This window comes from Coturnix japonica, unplaced genomic scaffold (genome assembly GCF_054131305.1).
Source record: "Coturnix japonica strain WE unplaced genomic scaffold, WE-NBRP24 Scf097, whole genome shotgun sequence".
In the NCBI taxonomy this organism is placed as follows: domain Eukaryota; kingdom Metazoa; phylum Chordata; class Aves; order Galliformes; family Phasianidae; genus Coturnix; species Coturnix japonica.
The window spans coordinates 1,605-19,431 of record NW_028189000.1 but is presented as its reverse complement, the minus strand read 5'-3'; the positions used below and the strand labels follow the sequence as shown (position 1 = coordinate 19,431).

The 17,827-nt window shown below is 54.5% G+C and overlaps 1 protein-coding gene across 1 annotated transcript; it reads right to left on the bottom strand.

The window, feature by feature from the left end:
• Positions 1-3,126: 3,126 nt before the first annotated feature.
• HSD17B10 (hydroxysteroid 17-beta dehydrogenase 10) lies at positions 3,127-16,011 on the bottom strand. Its single transcript, XM_085534698.1, has 6 exons — positions 15,961-16,011; positions 15,718-15,882; positions 14,210-14,374; positions 13,368-13,496; positions 6,578-6,686; positions 3,127-5,291 (listed from the first exon to the last, which is right to left on the bottom strand). The coding sequence occupies exons 1-6, from the start codon at positions 15,982-15,984 to the stop codon at positions 5,101-5,103; spliced, it is 783 nt and encodes a 260-aa protein (XP_085390824.1). The 5' UTR covers positions 15,985-16,011; the 3' UTR covers positions 3,127-5,100.
• Positions 16,012-17,827: the final 1,816 nt, after the last annotated feature.

The following is a 17,827-nucleotide window of genomic DNA, read 5'->3' as shown; positions in this document are numbered from 1 at the left end:
GTCCCTATATCCCCCTTTAAGGCCCTATATCCCCTTTAAGGCCCTATATCCCCCTTTAAGGTCCCCAATCCCCCCTTTAAGGCCCTATATCACCCACTTAAGACCCTATAATCCCCCTTTAAGGCCCTATATCCCCCTTTAAGGCCCTATATCCCCTTTTAAGGCCCCATATCCCCCTTTAAGGCCCTATATCCCCCTTTATGGCCTCATTATCCCCCATTTAAAGCCCCATATCCCCCTTTAAGGCCCCATATCCCCCTTTAGGGACCTATATCCCCCTTTATGGCCTCATTATCCCCCATTTAAAGCCCCATATCCCCATTTAAAGCCCCATATCCCCGTTTAAAGCCCCATATCCCCATTTAAAGCCCCATATCCCCCATTTAAAGCCCCATATCCCCGTTTAAAGCCCCATATCCCCATTTAAAGCCCCATATCCCCCATTTAAAGCCCCATATCCACCATTTAAAGCCCCATATCCCCCATTTAAAGCCCCATATCCCCCATTTAAAGCCCCATATCCCCCATTTAAAGCCCCATATCCCCATTTAAAGCCCCATATCCCCATTTAAAGCCCCATATCCCCCTTTAAAGCCCCATATCCCCATTTAAAGCCCCATATCCCCCTTTAAAGCCCCATATCCCCGTTTAAAGCCCCATATCCCCCTTTAAAGCCCCATATCCCCCTTTAAAGCCCCATATCCCCGTTTAAAGCCCCATATCCCCCATTTAAAGCCCCATATCCCCGTTTAAAGCCCCATATCCCCATTTAATACCCCATATCCCCATTTAAAGCCCCATATCCCCATTTAAAGCCCCATATCCCCATTTAAAGCCCCATATCCCCCTTTAAAGCCCCATATCCCCATTTAAAGCCCCATATCCCCCTTTAAAGCCCCATATCCCCCTTTAAAGCCCCATATCCCCATTTAAAGCCCCATATCCCCCTTTAAAGCCCCATATCCCTGTTTAAGCCCCATATCCCCATTTAAAGCCCCATATCCCCATTTAAGGCCCCATATCCCCGTTTAAAGCCCCATATCCCCATTTAAAGCCCCATATCCCCCTTTAAAGCCCCATATCCCCCATTTAAAGCCCCATATCCCCCTTTAAAGCCCCATATCCCCATTTAATACCCTATATTCCCCATTTAAAGCCCCATATCCCCATTTAAGGCCCTATATTCCCATTTAAAGCCCCATATCCCCATTTAATACCCTATATTCCCATTTAAAGCCCCATATCCCCTTTTAAAGCCCCATATCCCCATTTAAAGCCCCATATCCCCGTTTAAAGCCCCATATCCCCATTTAAAGCCCCATATCCCCCTTTAAAGCCCCATATCCCCATTTAAAGCCCCATATCCCCATTTAAAGCCCCATATCCCCGTTTAAAGCCCCATATCCCCGTTTAAAGCCCCATATCCCCATTTAATACCCTATATTCCCCATTTAAAGCCCCATATCCCCCTTTAAAGCCCCATATCCCCATTTAAAGCCCCATATCCCCCATTTAAGGCCCTATATTCCCATTTAAAGCCCCATATCCCCGTTTAAGCCCCATATCCCCGTTTAATACCCTATATTCCCCATTTAAAGCCCCATATCCCCCATTTAAAGCCCCATATCCCCGTTTAACGCCCCATATCCCCATTTAAAGCCCCATATCCCCCATTTAAAGCCCCATATCCCCATTTAAAGCCCCATATCCCCATTTAAAGCCCCATATCCCCCATTTAATACCCTATATTCCCCCTTTAAAGCCCCATATCCCCATTTAAGGCCCTATATTCCCATTTAAAGCCCCATATCCCCCTTTAAAGCCCCATATCCCCATTTAAAGCCCCATATCCCATTTAAAGCCCCATATCCCCATTTAAAGCCCCATATCCCCCTTTAAAGCCCCATATCCCCCATTTAAAGCCCCATATCCGCATTTAAAGCCCCATATCCCCATTTAAAGCCCCATATCCCCATTTAAAGCCCCATATCCCCATTTAAAGCCCCATATCCCCATTTAAAGCCCCATATCCCCGTTTAAAGCCCCATATCCCCCTTTAAAGCCCCATATCCCCATTTAATACCCTATATTCCCGTTTAAAGCCCCATATCCCATTTAAAGCCCCATATCCCCATTTAAAGCCCCCTATCCCCGTTTAAAGCCCCATATCCCCATTTAAAGCCCCATATCCCCGTTTAAAGCCCCATATCCCCATTTAAAGCCCCATATCCCCATTTAAAGCCCCATATCCCCATTTAATACCCTATATTCCCCCTTTAAAGCCCCATATCCCCATTTAATACCCTATATTCCCATTTAAAGCCCATATCCCCCTATAAAGCCCCATATCCCCCATTTAAAGCCCCATATCCCCATTTAAAGCCCCATATCCCCGTTTAAAGCCCCATATCCCCATTTAATACCCTATATTCCCCATTTAAAGCCCCATATCCCCGTTTAATACCCTATATTCCCCATTTAATACCCTATATTCCCATTTAAAGCCCCATATCCCCCTTTAAAGCCCCATATCCCCATTTAAAGCCCCATATCCCCATTTAAAGCCCCATATCCCCCTTTAAAGCCCCATATCCCCATTTAAAGCCCCATATCCCCATTTAATACCTTATATTCCCATTTAAAGCCCCATATCCCCATTTAATACCCTATATTCCCCATTTAATACCCTATATTCCCATTTAAAGCCCCATATCCCCCATTTAAAGCCCCCTATCCCCCATTTAAAGCCCCCTATTCCCGTTCCCATCCTACCCTGGCGTTCCGGATGTTCATGGCGGCCGTGGATCCCGAAGCTCCGCCGGCTCCGGCCTCGCCGTCTCTGTAGGCCTCACTTCCGCCGGAAGTATCCGCCACAGCCAATCAGCGCGTGGATTGCCGAGAAGCCCCGCCCGCGAGTAGCGATTGGCTCAACACATCCGCCCCGCGCTTTATGGACAGGCTTATCAGCCAATCACTGAGCAAGATAGTGAATGACTCCGCCCTCATTGCTGTCGCTCTCAGCCAATCAGGACTAACCAGCTGAGATTGCTGTCTCGAATCCAGACGGCCGCCCACCCACACTTTCAACCAATCGCACGCGGCGCCAGGTGATTGACAGCCACGATAGCCAATGAGAAACAGCTTTTATTGCAGGATAGCAGCATTATAGGGGCCGGGCCGGGCCCCCAAACGGGGGGGGGGGGTCTTTATAGGGTCCTTATGGGGTTCTTATAGGGTCCTTATGGGGTCTTTAAGCCCCCCAATAGGGTCCCCAGAGGAGGTGTGGCCATAGGGGCAGCCCTATATGGGCCCTATTGGGACCCCAGACCCCATTGGGACCCCTAAACCCCATAGACCCCAAACCTGGTCCCCATGAGGTCCCTAAATGCAGGCAATCCCAATACAGGGCCCCATAAAGAATGGGGGAGACCCGGGGCCCCATAGCGGCCATATGGGGCTACACATCATTATGGCCACCCTAATAACCCCATAGCGGCCATATAGGGCTACACATCATTATGGCCACCCTAATAACCCCATAGACCCCATATAGGGCTACACATCATTATGGCCACCCTAATAACCCCATAGCGGCCATATAGGGCTACACATCATTATGGCCACCCCAATGACCCCATAGCGGCCATATAGGGCTTCACATCATTATGGCCACCCCAATAACCCCATAGACCCCATATAGGGCTTCACATCCCATATAGGGCTTCACATCATGACGGCCACCCTAATAACCCCATAGCCCCCATATAGGGCTTCACATCATTATGGCCACCCCAATGACCCCATAGACCCCATTTAAGGCATCACATCCCATATAGGGCTTCACATCATTATGGCCATGCCAATAACCCCATAGCCCCCATATAGGGCTTCACATCATTATGGCCACCCCAATGACCCCATAGCCCCCATATAGGGCATCCCATCATTATGGCCACCCCAATGACCCCATATAGGGCTTCATTATCATTATGGCCACCCCAATGACCCCATAGCCCCCATATAGGGCTTCACATCCATCATTATGGCCATCCCAAAGCCCCTATATCCCCCATATAGGGCTTCATATCATTATGGCCACCCCAATGACCCCATAGCCCCCATATAGGGCTTCACATCTCATCATTATGGCCACCCCAATGACCCCATAGCCCCCATATAGGGCTTCACATCCATCATTATGGCCACCCCAATGACCCCATAGCCCCCATATAGGGCATCCCATCATTATGGCCACCCCAATGACCCCATAGACCCCATTTAAGGCATCACATCCCATATAGGGCTTCACATCATTATGGCCACCCCAATGACCCCATAACCCCCATATAGGGCATCCCATCATTATGGCCACCCCATAACCCCCATATAGGGCATCCCATCACGATGGCCACCCCATAGCCCCCATATAGGGCTCCACATCATTATGGCCACCCCAATAACCCCATTTAGGGCTTCACATCCCATATAGGGCATCACATCCCATCATTATGGCCACCCCAATGACCCTATATCCCCCATATAGGGCATCCCATCATTATGGCCACCCCATAGCCACCATATAGGGCTTCACATCCCATATAGGGCTTCACAACCATCATGATGGCCACCCCATAGCCCCCATATAGGGCATCCCATCATTATGGCCACCCCAATGACCCCATAGACCCCATTTAAGGCATCACATCCCATATAGGGCTTCACATCATTATGGCCATCCCAATAACCCCATAGCCCCCATATAGGGCTTCACATCATTATGGCCACCCCACTGACCCCATAGCCCCCATATAGGGCTTCACATCATTATGGCCACCCCAATGACCCCATAGCCCCCATATAGGGCTTCACATCCATCATTATGGCCATCCCAAAGCCCCTATAGCCCCCATATAGGGCTTCACATCATTATGGCCACCCCAATGACCCTATATCCCCCATATAGGGCATCCCATCACGATGGCCACCCCATAGCCCCCATATAGGGCATCCCATCATTATGGCCACCCCACTGACCCCATATAGGGCATCCCATCATTATGGCCACCCCACTGACCCCATAACCCCCCCTGCCCCCTTTATTTAGGGCTGCATCCTCAGGGCCCCATCCAGCCTGACCACCTCCCCATTGATCATGGGGTTCTCGGCGATGGCCTGCACCAGGTGGGCGTATTCTGCGGGGTCCCCTAAACGGGACGGGAACGGAACCTGCTGCCCTAAAAACGTCCGGACCTTGTCGGGTAACCCGGCCAGTAACGGGGTGGAGAACAGCCCTATAGAGACAACAGGGGGATAGAGGGGGTAGGACAAGATATAGGGGGTAGGACAAGGAGATATAGGGGGTAGGACAAGATATAGGGGGTAAAACAAGGAGATATAGGGGGTAGGACAAGATATAGGGGGTAGAACAAGGAGATATAGGGGGTAGGACAAGATATAGGGGGTAGAACAAGGAGATATAGGGGGTAGGACAAGATATAGGGGGTAGAACAAGGAGATATAGGGGGTAGGACAAGATATAGGGGGTAGAACAAGGAGATATAGGGGGTAGGACAAGATATAGGGGGTAAAACAAGGAGATATAGGGGGTAGGACAAGATATAGGGGGTAGAACAAGGAGATATAGGGGGTAGGACAAGATATAGGGGGTAGAACAAGGAGATATAGGGGGTAGGACAAGATATAGGGGGTAGAACAAGGAGATATAGGGGGTAGGACAAGATATAGGGGGTAGGACAAGATACAGGGTGTAAAACAAGGAGATATAGGGGGTAGGACAAGATATAGGGTACAAAGGACAGATCTTATCCCATCCCATATAGATATCCTATATTCATCCCATAGAGGTATACTATTCCATCCCATATAGGTATCCCATCCCATCCCATATAGGTATCCCATCCCATCCCATATAGGTATCCCATCCCATATAGGAATCCCATCCCATATATAGGTATCCCATCCCATCCCATATAGGTTTCCCATCCCATCCCATATAGGTATCCCATCCCATCCCATATAGGTATCCCATCCCATATAGATATCCCATCCCATCCCATATAGGTATCCCATCCCATCCCATATAGGAATCCCATCCCATATAGGTATCCCATCCCATATAGATATCCCATCCCATCCCATATAGGAATCCCATCCCATCCCATATAGATATCCCATCCCATCCCATATAGGAATCCCATCCCATCCCATATAGATATCCCATCCCATCCCATATAGGTATCCCATCCCATCCCATATAGATATCCCATCCCATCCCATATAGATATCCCATCCCATCCCATATAGGTATCCCATCCCATATAGGTATCCCATCCCATCCCATATAGGTTTCCCATCCCATCCCATATAGGTATCCCATTTCATCCCATATAGGTATCCCATCCCATCCCATATAGGTATCCCATTTCATCCCATATAGGTATCCCATCCCATCCCATATAGGTATCCCATCCCATATAGGTATCCCATCCCATCCCATATAGGTTCCCCACCCCATATACAGGTTCCCCCCCCCATATACATCTATATGTTCCCGTACCTGGAGCGATGGTGACCACGCGGATCCCTATAGGCGCCAGGTCGCGGGCGATGGGCAGAGTCATGGCCACGATGCCGCCCTTGGACGCGGAATAGGCCGCCTGGCCAACCTATGGGGCACAGGGTTATGGGGTCAGGGGGTTATGGGGTCAGAGGGTTATGGGGTCACGGGGTTATGGGGTCAGAGCGGGGTTATGGGGTCACAGGGTTATGGGGTCACGGGGTTATGGGGTCACAGGGTTATGGGGTCACAGGGTTATGGGGTCACGGGGTTATGGGGTCAGAGGGTTATGGGGTCAGAGGGTTATGGGGTCACAGGGTTATGGGGTCAGGGGGTTATGGGGTCAGGGGGTTATGGGGTCACGGGGTTATGGGGTCACGGGGTTATGGGGTCATGGGGTTATGGGGTCACAGGGTTATGGGGTCACAGGGTTATGGGGTCACGGGGTTATGGGGTCACAGGGTTATGGGGTCACAGGGTTATGGGGTCAGAGGGTTATGGGGTCACAGGGTTATGGGGTCACGGGGTTATGGGGGCACGGGGTTATGGGGGCACAGGGTTATGGGGTCACAGGGTTATGGGGTCACGGGGTTATGGGGTCAGAGGGTTATGGGGTCAGAGGGTTATGGGGTCACAGGGTTATGGGGTCAGGGGGTTATGGGGTCAGGGGGTTATGGGGTCACGGGGTTATGGGGTCACGGGGTTATGGGGTCATGGGGTTATGGGGTCACAGGGTTATGGGGTCACAGGGTTATGGGGTCACGGGGTTATGGGGTCACAGGGTTATGGGGTCACAGGGTTATGGGGTCAGAGGGTTATGGGGTCACAGGGTTATGGGGTCACGGGGTTATGGGGGCACGGGGTTATGGGGGCACAGGGTTATGGGGTGAGGGGGGTTGTTATGGGGTCACAGGGTTATGGGGTCACGGGGTTATGGGGTCACAGGGTTATGGGGTCACAGGGTTATGGGGTCACGGGGTTATGGGGTCACGGGGTTATGGGGTCAGAGGGGGGTTATGGGGTCAGAGAGGTGGTTATGGGGTCAGAGGGTTATGGGGTCAGAGGGTTATGGGGTCACGGGGTTATGGGGTCACGGGGTTATGGGGTCACGGGGTTATGGGGTCACAGGGTTATGGGGTCACAGGGTTATGGGGTCACGGGGTTATGGGGTCACGGGGTTATGGGGTCAGAGGGGGGTTATGGGGTCAGAGAGGTGGTTATGGGGTCAGAGGGTTATGGGGTCAGAGGGTTATGGGGTCACGGGGTTATGGGGTCACGGGGTTATGGGGTCACGGGGTTATGGGGTCACAGGGTTATGGGGTGAGGGGGGTTGTTATGGGGTCACAGGGTTATGGGGTCAGAGGGTTATGGGGTGAGGAGGGTTATGGGGTGAGAGGGGGGTTATGGGGTGAGGAGGAGGGTTATGGGGTGAGGAGGGGGGTTATGGGGTGAGGAGGGGGGTTATGGGGTGAGGAGGGGGTTATGGGGTGAGGAGGAGGGTTATGGGGTGAGGAGGGTTATGGGGTGAGAGGGGGGTTATGGGGTGAGGAGGGGGTTATGGGGTGAGGAGGGGGGTTATGGGGTGAGAGGGGGGTTATGGGGTGAGGAGGAGGGTTATGGGGTGAGGAGGGGGGATATGGGGTGAGGAGGGGGGTTATGGGGTGAGGAGGGGGGTTATGGGGTGAGGGGGGGGGTTATGGGGTGAGAGGGGGGTTATGGGGTGAGGAGGGGGGTTATGGGGTGAGGAGGAGGGATATGGGGTCAGAGGGGGGTTATGGGGTCAGAGGGGGGTTATGGGGTGAGAGGGGGGTTATGGGGTGAGGAGGAGGGATATGGGGTGAGGGGGGTTGATTTGGGGTGAGGAGGGGTGTTATGGGGCTGAGGAGCATTATGGGGTTAAGGAGCTTTGTTATGGGGTCAAGGAGCTTTGTTATGAGGCTGAGGTTTGTTATGGGGTTGAGGAGCTTTGTTATGGGGCTGAGGAGCATTATGGGGTCGAGGAGCTTTGCTATGGGGTTGCGAAGCTTTGTTATGGGGTCGAGGAGCTTTGTTATGGGGTTAAGGATAATTATGGGGTTTAATAAGCTTTGTTATGGGGTTAAGGCCCCTTGCTATGGGGTTGAGGCCCTTTGCTATGGGGTTAAGGCCCCTTGCTATGGGGTTAAGGCCCCTTTGCTATGGGGTTAAGGCCCTTTGCTATGGGCTTAAGGCCCCTTGCTATGGGGTTGAGGCCCTTTGCTATGGGGTTAAGGCCCTTTGCTATGGGGTTAAGGCCCCTTGCTATGGGGTTAAGGCCCCTTGCTATGGGGTTAAGGCCCTTTGCTATGGGGTTAAGGCCCCTTGCTATGGGGTTAAGGCCCCTTGCTATGGGGCTGAGGCCCTTTGCTATGGGGTTAAGGCCCCTTGCTATGGGGCTGAGGCCCTTTGCTATGGGGTTAAGGCCCTTTGCTATGGGGTTAAGGCCCCTTGCTATGGGGTTAAGGCCCCTTGCTATGGGGCTGAGGCCCTTTGCTATGGGGTTAAGGCCCTTTGCTATGGGGTTAAGGCCCCTTGCTATGGGGCTGAGGCCCCTTGCTATGGGGTTAAGGCCCCTTGCTATGGGGTTAAGGCCCTTTGCTATGGGGTTAAGGCCCTTTGCTATGGGGTTAAGGCCCCTTGCTATGGGGCTGAGGCCCTTTGCTATGGGGTTAAGGCCCCTTGCTATGGGGTTAAGGCCCTTTGCTATGGGGTTAAGGCCCCTTGCTATGGGGTTAAGGCCCATTGCTATGGGGTTAAGGCCCCTTGCTATGGGGTTAAGGCCCCTTGCTATGGGGTCAAGGCCCCTTGCTATGGGGTTAAGGCCCCTTGCTATGGGGTCAAGGCCCCTTGCTATGGGGTCAAGGCCCCTTGCTATGGGGTCAAGGCCCCTTGCTATGGGGTCAAGGCCCCTTGCTATGGGGCTGAGGCCCTTTGCTATGGGGTTAAGGCCCTTTGCTATGGGGCTGAGGCCCTTTGCTATGGGGTTAAGGCCCCTTGCTATGGGGTTAAGGCCCTTTGCTATGGGGTTAAGGCCCCTTGCTATGGGGTTAAGGCCCCTTGCTATGGGGCTGAGGCCCTTTGCTATGGGGCTGAGGCCATTTGCTATGGGGCTGAGGCCATTTGCTATGGGGCTGAGGCCCCTTGCTATGGGGCTGAGGCCCTTTGCTATGGGGCTGAGGCCCTTTGCTATGGGGTTAAGGCCCTTTGCTATGGGGTTAAGGCCCTTTGCTATGGGGCTGAGGCCCTTTGCTATGGGGTTAAGGCCCTTTGCTATGGGGTTAAGGCCCTTTGCTATGGGGTTAAGGCCCTTTGCTATGGGGTTAAGGCCCCTTGCTATGGGGTTAAGGCCCTTTGCTATGGGGTTAAGGCCCCTGCTATGGGGTTAAGGCCCTTTGCTATGGGGTTAAGGCCCCTTGCTATGGGGTTAAGGCCCTTTGCTATGGGGTTAAGGCCACTTGCTATGGGGTTAAGGCCCTTTGCTATGGGGTTAAGGCCCCTTGCTATGGGGTTAAGGCCCCTTGCTATGGGGTTAAGGCCCCTTGCTATGGGGTTAAGGCCCTTTGCTATGGGGTTAAGGCCCTTTGCTATGGGGTTAAGGCCCTTTGCTATGGGGTTAAGGCCCCTTGCTATGGGGTTAAGGCCCTTTGCTATGGGGTTAAGGCCCCTTGCTATGGGGTTAAGGCCCCTTGCTATGGGGTTAAGGCCCTTTGCTATGGGGTTAAGGCCCTTTGCTATGGGGTTAAGGCCCTTTGCTATGGGGTTAAGGCCCCTTGCTATGGGGTTAAGGCCCCTTGCTATGGGGTTAAGGCCCTTTGTTATGGGGTTAAGGCCCCTTGCTATGGGGTTAAGGCCCTTTGCTATGGGGTTAAGGCCCCTTGCTATGGGGTTAAGGCCCTTTGCTATGGGGCTGAGGCCCTTTGCTATGGGGTTAAGGCCCCTTGCTATGGGGTTAAGGCCCCTTGCTATGGGGTTAAGGCCCCTTGCTATGGGGCTGAGGCCCTTTGCTATGGGGTTAAGGCCCCTTGCTATGGGGCTGAGGCCCTTTGCTATGGGGTTAAGGCCCTTTGCTATGGGGTTAAGGCCCCTTGCTATGGGGCTGAGGCCCCTTGCTATGGGGTTAAGGCCCCTTGCTATGGGGTTAAGGCCCTTTGCTATGGGGTTAAGGCCCTTTGCTATGGGGTTAAGGCCCCTTGCTATGGGGCTGAGGCCCTTTGCTATGGGGTTAAGGCCCCTTGCTATGGGGTTAAGGCCCTTTGCTATGGGGTTAAGGCCCCTTGCTATGGGGTTAAGGCCCATTGCTATGGGGTTAAGGCCCCTTGCTATGGGGTTAAGGCCCCTTGCTATGGGGTCAAGGCCCCTTGCTATGGGGTTAAGGCCCCTTGCTATGGGGTTAAGGCCCCTTGCTATGGGGTCAAGGCCCCTTGCTATGGGGTCAAGGCCCCTTGCTATGGGGTCAAGGCCCCTTGCTATGGGGTTAAGGCCCCTTGCTATGGGGTTAAGGCCCCTTGCTATGGGGTCAAGGCCCCTTGCTATGGGGTCAAGGCCCCTTGCTATGGGGCTGAGGCCCTTTGCTATGGGGTTAAGGCCCTTTGCTATGGGGCTGAGGCCCTTTGCTATGGGGTTAAGGCCCCTTGCTATGGGGTTAAGGCCCTTTGCTATGGGGTTAAGGCCCCTTGCTATGGGGTTAAGGCCCCTTGCTATGGGGCTGAGGCCCTTTGCTATGGGGCTGAGGCCATTTGCTATGGGGCTGAGGCCATTTGCTATGGGGCTGAGGCCCCTTGCTATGGGGCTGAGGCCCTTTGCTATGGGGCTGAGGCCCTTTGCTATGGGGTTAAGGCCCTTTGCTATGGGGTTAAGGCCCTTTGCTATGGGGCTGAGGCCCTTTGCTATGGGGTTAAGGCCCTTTGCTATGGGGTTAAGGCCCTTTGCTATGGGGTTAAGGCCCTTTGCTATGGGGTTAAGGCCCCTTGCTATGGGGTTAAGGCCCTTTGCTATGGGGTTAAGGCCCCTGCTATGGGGTTAAGGCCCTTTGCTATGGGGTTAAGGCCCCTTGCTATGGGGTTAAGGCCCTTTGCTATGGGGTTAAGGCCCCTTGCTATGGGGTTAAGGCCCTTTGCTATGGGGTTAAGGCCCCTTGCTATGGGGTTAAGGCCCCTTGCTATGGGGTTAAGGCCCCTTGCTATGGGGTTAAGGCCCTTTGCTATGGGGTTAAGGCCCTTTGCTATGGGGTTAAGGCCCTTTGCTATGGGGTTAAGGCCCCTTGCTATGGGGTTAAGGCCCTTTGCTATGGGGTTAAGGCCCCTTGCTATGGGGTTAAGGCCCCTTGCTATGGGGTTAAGGCCCTTTGCTATGGGGTTAAGGCCCTTTGCTATGGGGTTAAGGCCCTTTGCTATGGGGTTAAGGCCCCTTGCTATGGGGTTAAGGCCCCTTGCTATGGGGTTAAGGCCCTTTGTTATGGGGTTAAGGCCCCTTGCTATGGGGTTAAGGCCCTTTGCTATGGGGTTAAGGCCCCTTGCTATGGGGTTAAGGCCCTTTGCTATGGGGCTGAGGCCCTTTGCTATGGGGTTAAGGCCCCTTGCTATGGGGTTAAGGCCCCTTGCTATGGGGTTAAGGCTCATTGCTATGGGGTTAAGGCCCCTTGCTATGGGGTTAAGGCCCCTTGCTATGGGGCTGAGGCCCTTTGCTATGGGGTTAAGGCCCCTTGCTATGGGGCTGAGGCCCTTTGCTATGGGGTTAAGGCCCTTTGCTATGGGGTTAAGGCCCCTTGCTATGGGGCTGAGGCCCCTTGCTATGGGGTTAAGGCCCCTTGCTATGGGGTTAAGGCCCTTTGCTATGGGGTTAAGGCCCTTTGCTATGGGGTTAAGGCCCCTTGCTATGGGGCTGAGGCCCTTTGCTATGGGGTTAAGGCCCCTTGCTATGGGGTTAAGGCCCTTTGCTATGGGGTTAAGGCCCCTTGCTATGGGGTTAAGGCCCATTGCTATGGGGTTAAGGCCCCTTGCTATGGGGTTAAGGCCCCTTGCTATGGGGTCAAGGCCCCTTGCTATGGGGTTAAGGCCCCTTGCTATGGGGTTAAGGCCCCTTGCTATGGGGTCAAGGCCCCTTGCTATGGGGTCAAGGCCCCTTGCTATGGGGTCAAGGCCCCTTGCTATGGGGTTAAGGCCCCTTGCTATGGGGTTAAGGCCCCTTGCTATGGGGTCAAGGCCCCTTGCTATGGGGTCAAGGCCCCTTGCTATGGGGCTGAGGCCCTTTGCTATGGGGTTAAGGCCCCTTGCTATGGGGCTGAGGCCCTTTGCTATGGGGCTGAGGCCATTTGCTATGGGGCTGAGGCCATTTGCTATGGGGCTGAGGCCCCTTGCTATGGGGCTGAGGCCCTTTGCTATGGGGCTGAGGCCCTTTGCTATGGGGTTAAGGCCCTTTGCTATGGGGTTAAGGCCCTTTGCTATGGGGCTGAGGCCCTTTGCTATGGGGTTAAGGCCCTTTGCTATGGGGTTAAGGCCCTTTGCTATGGGGTTAAGGCCCTTTGCTATGGGGTTAAGGCCCCTTGCTATGGGGTTAAGGCCCTTTGCTATGGGGTTAAGGCCCCTGCTATGGGGTTAAGGCCCTTTGCTATGGGGTTAAGGCCCCTTGCTATGGGGTTAAGGCCCTTTGCTATGGGGTTAAGGCCCCTTGCTATGGGGTTAAGGCCCTTTGCTATGGGGTTAAGGCCCCTTGCTATGGGGTTAAGGCCCTTTGCTATGGGGCTGAGGCCCTTTGCTATGGGGTGCCCCATTACCTGCCCCTCATAGGCCGCCACACTGGCCGTGTTGACCACCAGCCCCCGGTGCCCGTCGGGGTCGGGGCTGTTGCTGCTCATTAACCGGGCGCTGAGTCGGGTCACGTTGAACGTCCCCACCAGGTTCACCTGGAATAAAGGGAACGTGGGGCAGCACGGCCCTATAGAATCTATGGGGCAGGATACCCCATAGCATCCACCCCATGGATGGGAGATACCCCATAGAACCTATGGGGCAGGAATACCCCATAGCATCCACCCCATTGAATGGAGATACCCCATAGAACCCTATAAGCACCCCATTGAATGGAGATACCCCATAGAACCCTATAAGCACCCCATAGACTGGAGATCCCCCATGTAACCCTATAAGCACCCCATAGACTGGAGATACCCCATAGAACCCTATAAGCACCCCATAGGTCCAGGACACCCCATAGTAGGCACCCTAAACTGATCCCACCCCACTGCTCCCAGCCCCATTAACCGCCCCCTGCCCCATTAACTGACCCCGGCCCCATTGACCCCATTAACCACCCCCAGCCCCATTGACCCCATTAACCACCCCCAGCCCCATTGACCCCATTAACCACCCCCAGCCCCATTGACCCCATTAACCACCCCCAGCCCCATTGCCCCCATTAACCACCCCCAGCCCCATTGACCCCATTAACCCTATATGTCCCCCATATCCCCCCATACATTGATGACCCTCTGGAACTCCTCCATAGGGTGTACCACGTCCCTCTTGCTGTTGTAGGTCTTTATGGCCGCCCCCACCCCATTAACCCCATTGACCCCATTAACCCCATTGACCCCATTGCCCCCATATCCCCCCATACATTGATGACCCTCTGGAACTCCTCCATAGGATGTACCACATCCCTCTTGCTGTTGTAGGTCTTTATGGCCGCCCCGATCCCGGCACAATTCACCGTCAGATCCAGTTTCCCAAAGTTTTTCTTGGTTAATTCCAGGGCGGCCTCAACCTGCTCAGCTGATGTTACCTGTGGGACAAGGGGGGTTACATGGGGGGGGGGCTTAAATGGGGGGGGGGCTTAAATGGGGGGGGCTGAACCCCCTCACATCCCTCACAGGCCTAATACCCCCCCCCCAATAACACAATGTCCCCCCCATAATACAATACCCCCCCCATAACATAATACCCCCCCCCATAACATGACGTTCCCCCCCCCATAACATGATACCCCCCCATAACATGAAATTCCCCCCCATAGCATGATACACCCCCCCATAACACAATACCCCCCCCCATAATATCACCCCCCCCATAACACGATGCCCCCCCCATAACCTGATACCCCCCCCATAATACAATACCCCCCATATCACCATGTCCCCCCCCATAACATGATGTTCCCCCCCATAACACAACACCCCCCATATCACCCATATCACCCCCCCATAATATAACCCCCTCCCATTACGTGATACCCCCCCATAATACAATACCTCCCCCATAACTTGATACCCCCCCCCATGACACCCCCCCATAACACGATGTCTCCCCCATAACATAATACCCCCCTCCATAACGTGATAACCCCCCTATAATGCGATACCCTAACCCATATCACGACCCCCCCCATAATACAATACCCCCCCCCCATAATATGATATTCCCCCCCATAACATGATACCCCCCCATAACACCATGTTCCCCCCCCATAATACCACCCCCCCCATAACACAATACCCCCCCCCATAATACCACCCCCCCCATAACGTGATACCCCCCCCCCGTAATATCACCCCCCCCATAACACAATACCCCCCCCCCATAATACGATACCCCCCCTCATAATGTGGTACCCCCCCCCAATAATATAATACCCCCCCCCATAATACAATACCCCCCCCCATAATACGATACCCCCCCCCATAATACGATACCCCCCCCCATAATACGATACCCCCCCCCATAATATAATACCCCCCCCCATAATACGATACCCCCCCCCATAATACGATACCCCCCCCCATAATATAATACCCCCCCCCATAATACGATACCCCCCCCCATAATACGATACCCCCCCCCATAATATAATACCCCCCCCCATAATATAATACCCCCCCCCATAATATAATACCCCCCCCCATAATACGATACCCCCCCCATAATATAATACCCCCCCCCATAATACGATACGCCCCCCCATAATATCACCCCCCCCATAACGTGATACCCCCCCCCCCCGTAATATCACCCCCCCCATAACGTGAAACCCCCCTCCCGTAATATCACCCCCCCCCCATAGCACAATACCCCCCCCCATAACACAATACCCCCCCCCCATAATACAATACCCCCCCCCCCATAACTCACATCTGCCGGCACAAACACGCTGCCCCCCCCCACGTCCTTGGCCCGTTGTGCCCCGCCGGATCCGGGCAGGTCGAGCAGCACCACTCGGGCCCCGTGAGCCACCAGCCGCTCTGCTGTAGCACGGCCCAGCCCCGAGGCACCGCCCGTCACCAGCGCCACCATCCCCTGCTCGTTAATTAATTAGAACGGGGTTAATTAGCTATAGGGGTTAATTAGGGCGTGGGGGAGGGGAGTGAGGCCTACCTTCACGCTGCGGATGGCCGCCATCTTGGGGCCTAGTGCTGGGGAACGGGGAGAAAGGAGGAGAGCGCTGATTGGTTGGAGGTGAGAGGAGGAGGAGGGTGGGGATTGGTGGGAATGGAGGAGGTGGGCGGGGATAAGGGAGCACGACGGGAGGAGACGAAAAGGGGCGGAAGGAGCCGAAAGGGGAGAGCGGTGATTGGTGGAGCCGAGAGGGTGAGAGTGCTGATTGGTGGAGAGGAGGGCAGGTGGGAGGGGCCAAAGGGAGGATGGAGGGCCGAGAAGAGCCGAGTGGAGCCGAACGGAGCCGAGAGGATCCGAACGGAGCCGAGAGAATCCGAACGGAGCCGAGAGAATCCGAACGGAGCCGAGAGGACCCGAACGGAGCCGAGAGAATCCGAACGGAGCCGAGAGGATCCGAACGGAGCCGAGTGGAGCCGAACGGAGCCGAGAGAATCCGAACGAGGCCGAGAGAATCCGAACGGAGCCGAGTGGATCCGAACGGAGCCGAGTGGAGCCGAACGGAGCCGAGAGGATCCGAACGGAGCCGAGTGGATCCGAACGGAGCCGAGTGGATCCGAACGGAGCCGAGTGGAGCCGAACGGAGCCAAGAAGACCCGAACGGAGCCGAGAGGATCCGAACGGAACCGAGAGGATCCGAACGGAGCCGAGAAGACCCGAACGGAGCCGAGAGGACCCGAACGGAGCCGAGAATTACCGAGTAGAGCAAAGGGAACCCGAATAAAGCCGAGAGAATCCGAAAGGAGCCGAACGACAGCAGGGAATGGGATAATGGGCTCGGGACCCCCGTGTGGGGGCTTGAAACCCCCCATGGGAATGGAGACCCCTCCCACCCCCTATAGGGGACAGGGGTGACGACCCCCACAAGGACCCCCGGATGGGGACAGAGACCCCCCCAGTCCCTCTATAGAATGGGGACACCCCCCCCCCAATGGCGACCACAAGAATGAGGACCCCCGACCCCCCCCTCAATAAATGTGGGGCTCATCCCCCCCATATAAACATGGGCTTGAAGAAGACCCCCACCCAGACCCAGGGTGGGGGGGTCTTTAGGCCCTATAAGTTGGTTGGGGTGGGGTCTTTAGGCCCTATAAGTTGGTTGGGGGGGGGTCTATAGGCCCTATAAGTTGGTTGGGGGAGGGGGGGGGTCTATAGGCCCTATAAGTGGTTGTGGGGGGGGGGGGGGTCTATAGGCCCTATAAGTTGGTTGTGGGGGGGGGGGGGGGGGTGCCTTTAGGCCCTATTAGTTGGTTGGGGTGGGGTCTTTAGGCCCTATAAGTGGTTGTGGGGGGGGGTTAGGCCCTATAAGTGCTTTGGAGTGGGGTCTTTATGCTCTATATGTTGGCTGGGGGGGTCTTTAGGCCCTATAAGTGGTTGGGGGGGGGGGTTTAAGCCCTATAAGTTGGTTGGGGGGATCTTTAGGCCCTATAAGTGGTTGTGGGGGGGGGGGGTCTTTAGGCCCTATAAGTGGTTGTGGGGGTGGGGTCTTTAGGCCCTATAAGTTGGTTGGGGGGGGTCTTTAGGCCCTATAAGTGCTTTGGAGTGGGGTCTTTATGCCCTATATGTTGGCTGGGGGGGTCTTTAGGCCCTATAAGTGCTTTTTTTAGGGGTAGGGGTGGTTGTGGGGGGGGGGGGGGGTCTTTAGGCCCCATAAGTTGGTTGGGGTGGGGTCTTTAGGCCCTATTAGTTGGTTGGGGTGGGGTCTTTAGGCCCTATAAGTGGTTGTGAGGGGGGGGGGGGGGGTCTTTAGGCCCTATAAGTTGGTTGGGGGGGATCTTTAGGCCCTATAAGTTGGTTGGGGTGGGGTCTTTAGGCCCTATAGGTGGTTGTGGGGGGGGGGGGGGTCTTT

Excerpts from the sequence above, each read along its gene's own strand:
- HSD17B10 (XM_085534698.1), bottom strand. The coding sequence starts at position 15,984 with ATGGCGGCCATCCGCAGCGTGAAG. Across the intron at positions 15,883-15,960 it reads CGGCCATCCGCAGCGTGAAG|GGGATGGTGGCGCTGGTGAC; the intron begins GTAGGCCTCACT and ends ATTAACGAGCAG. Across the intron at positions 14,375-15,717 it reads GCGTGTTTGTGCCGGCAGAT|GTAACATCAGCTGAGCAGGT; the intron begins GTGAGTTATGGG and ends CTTGTCCCACAG.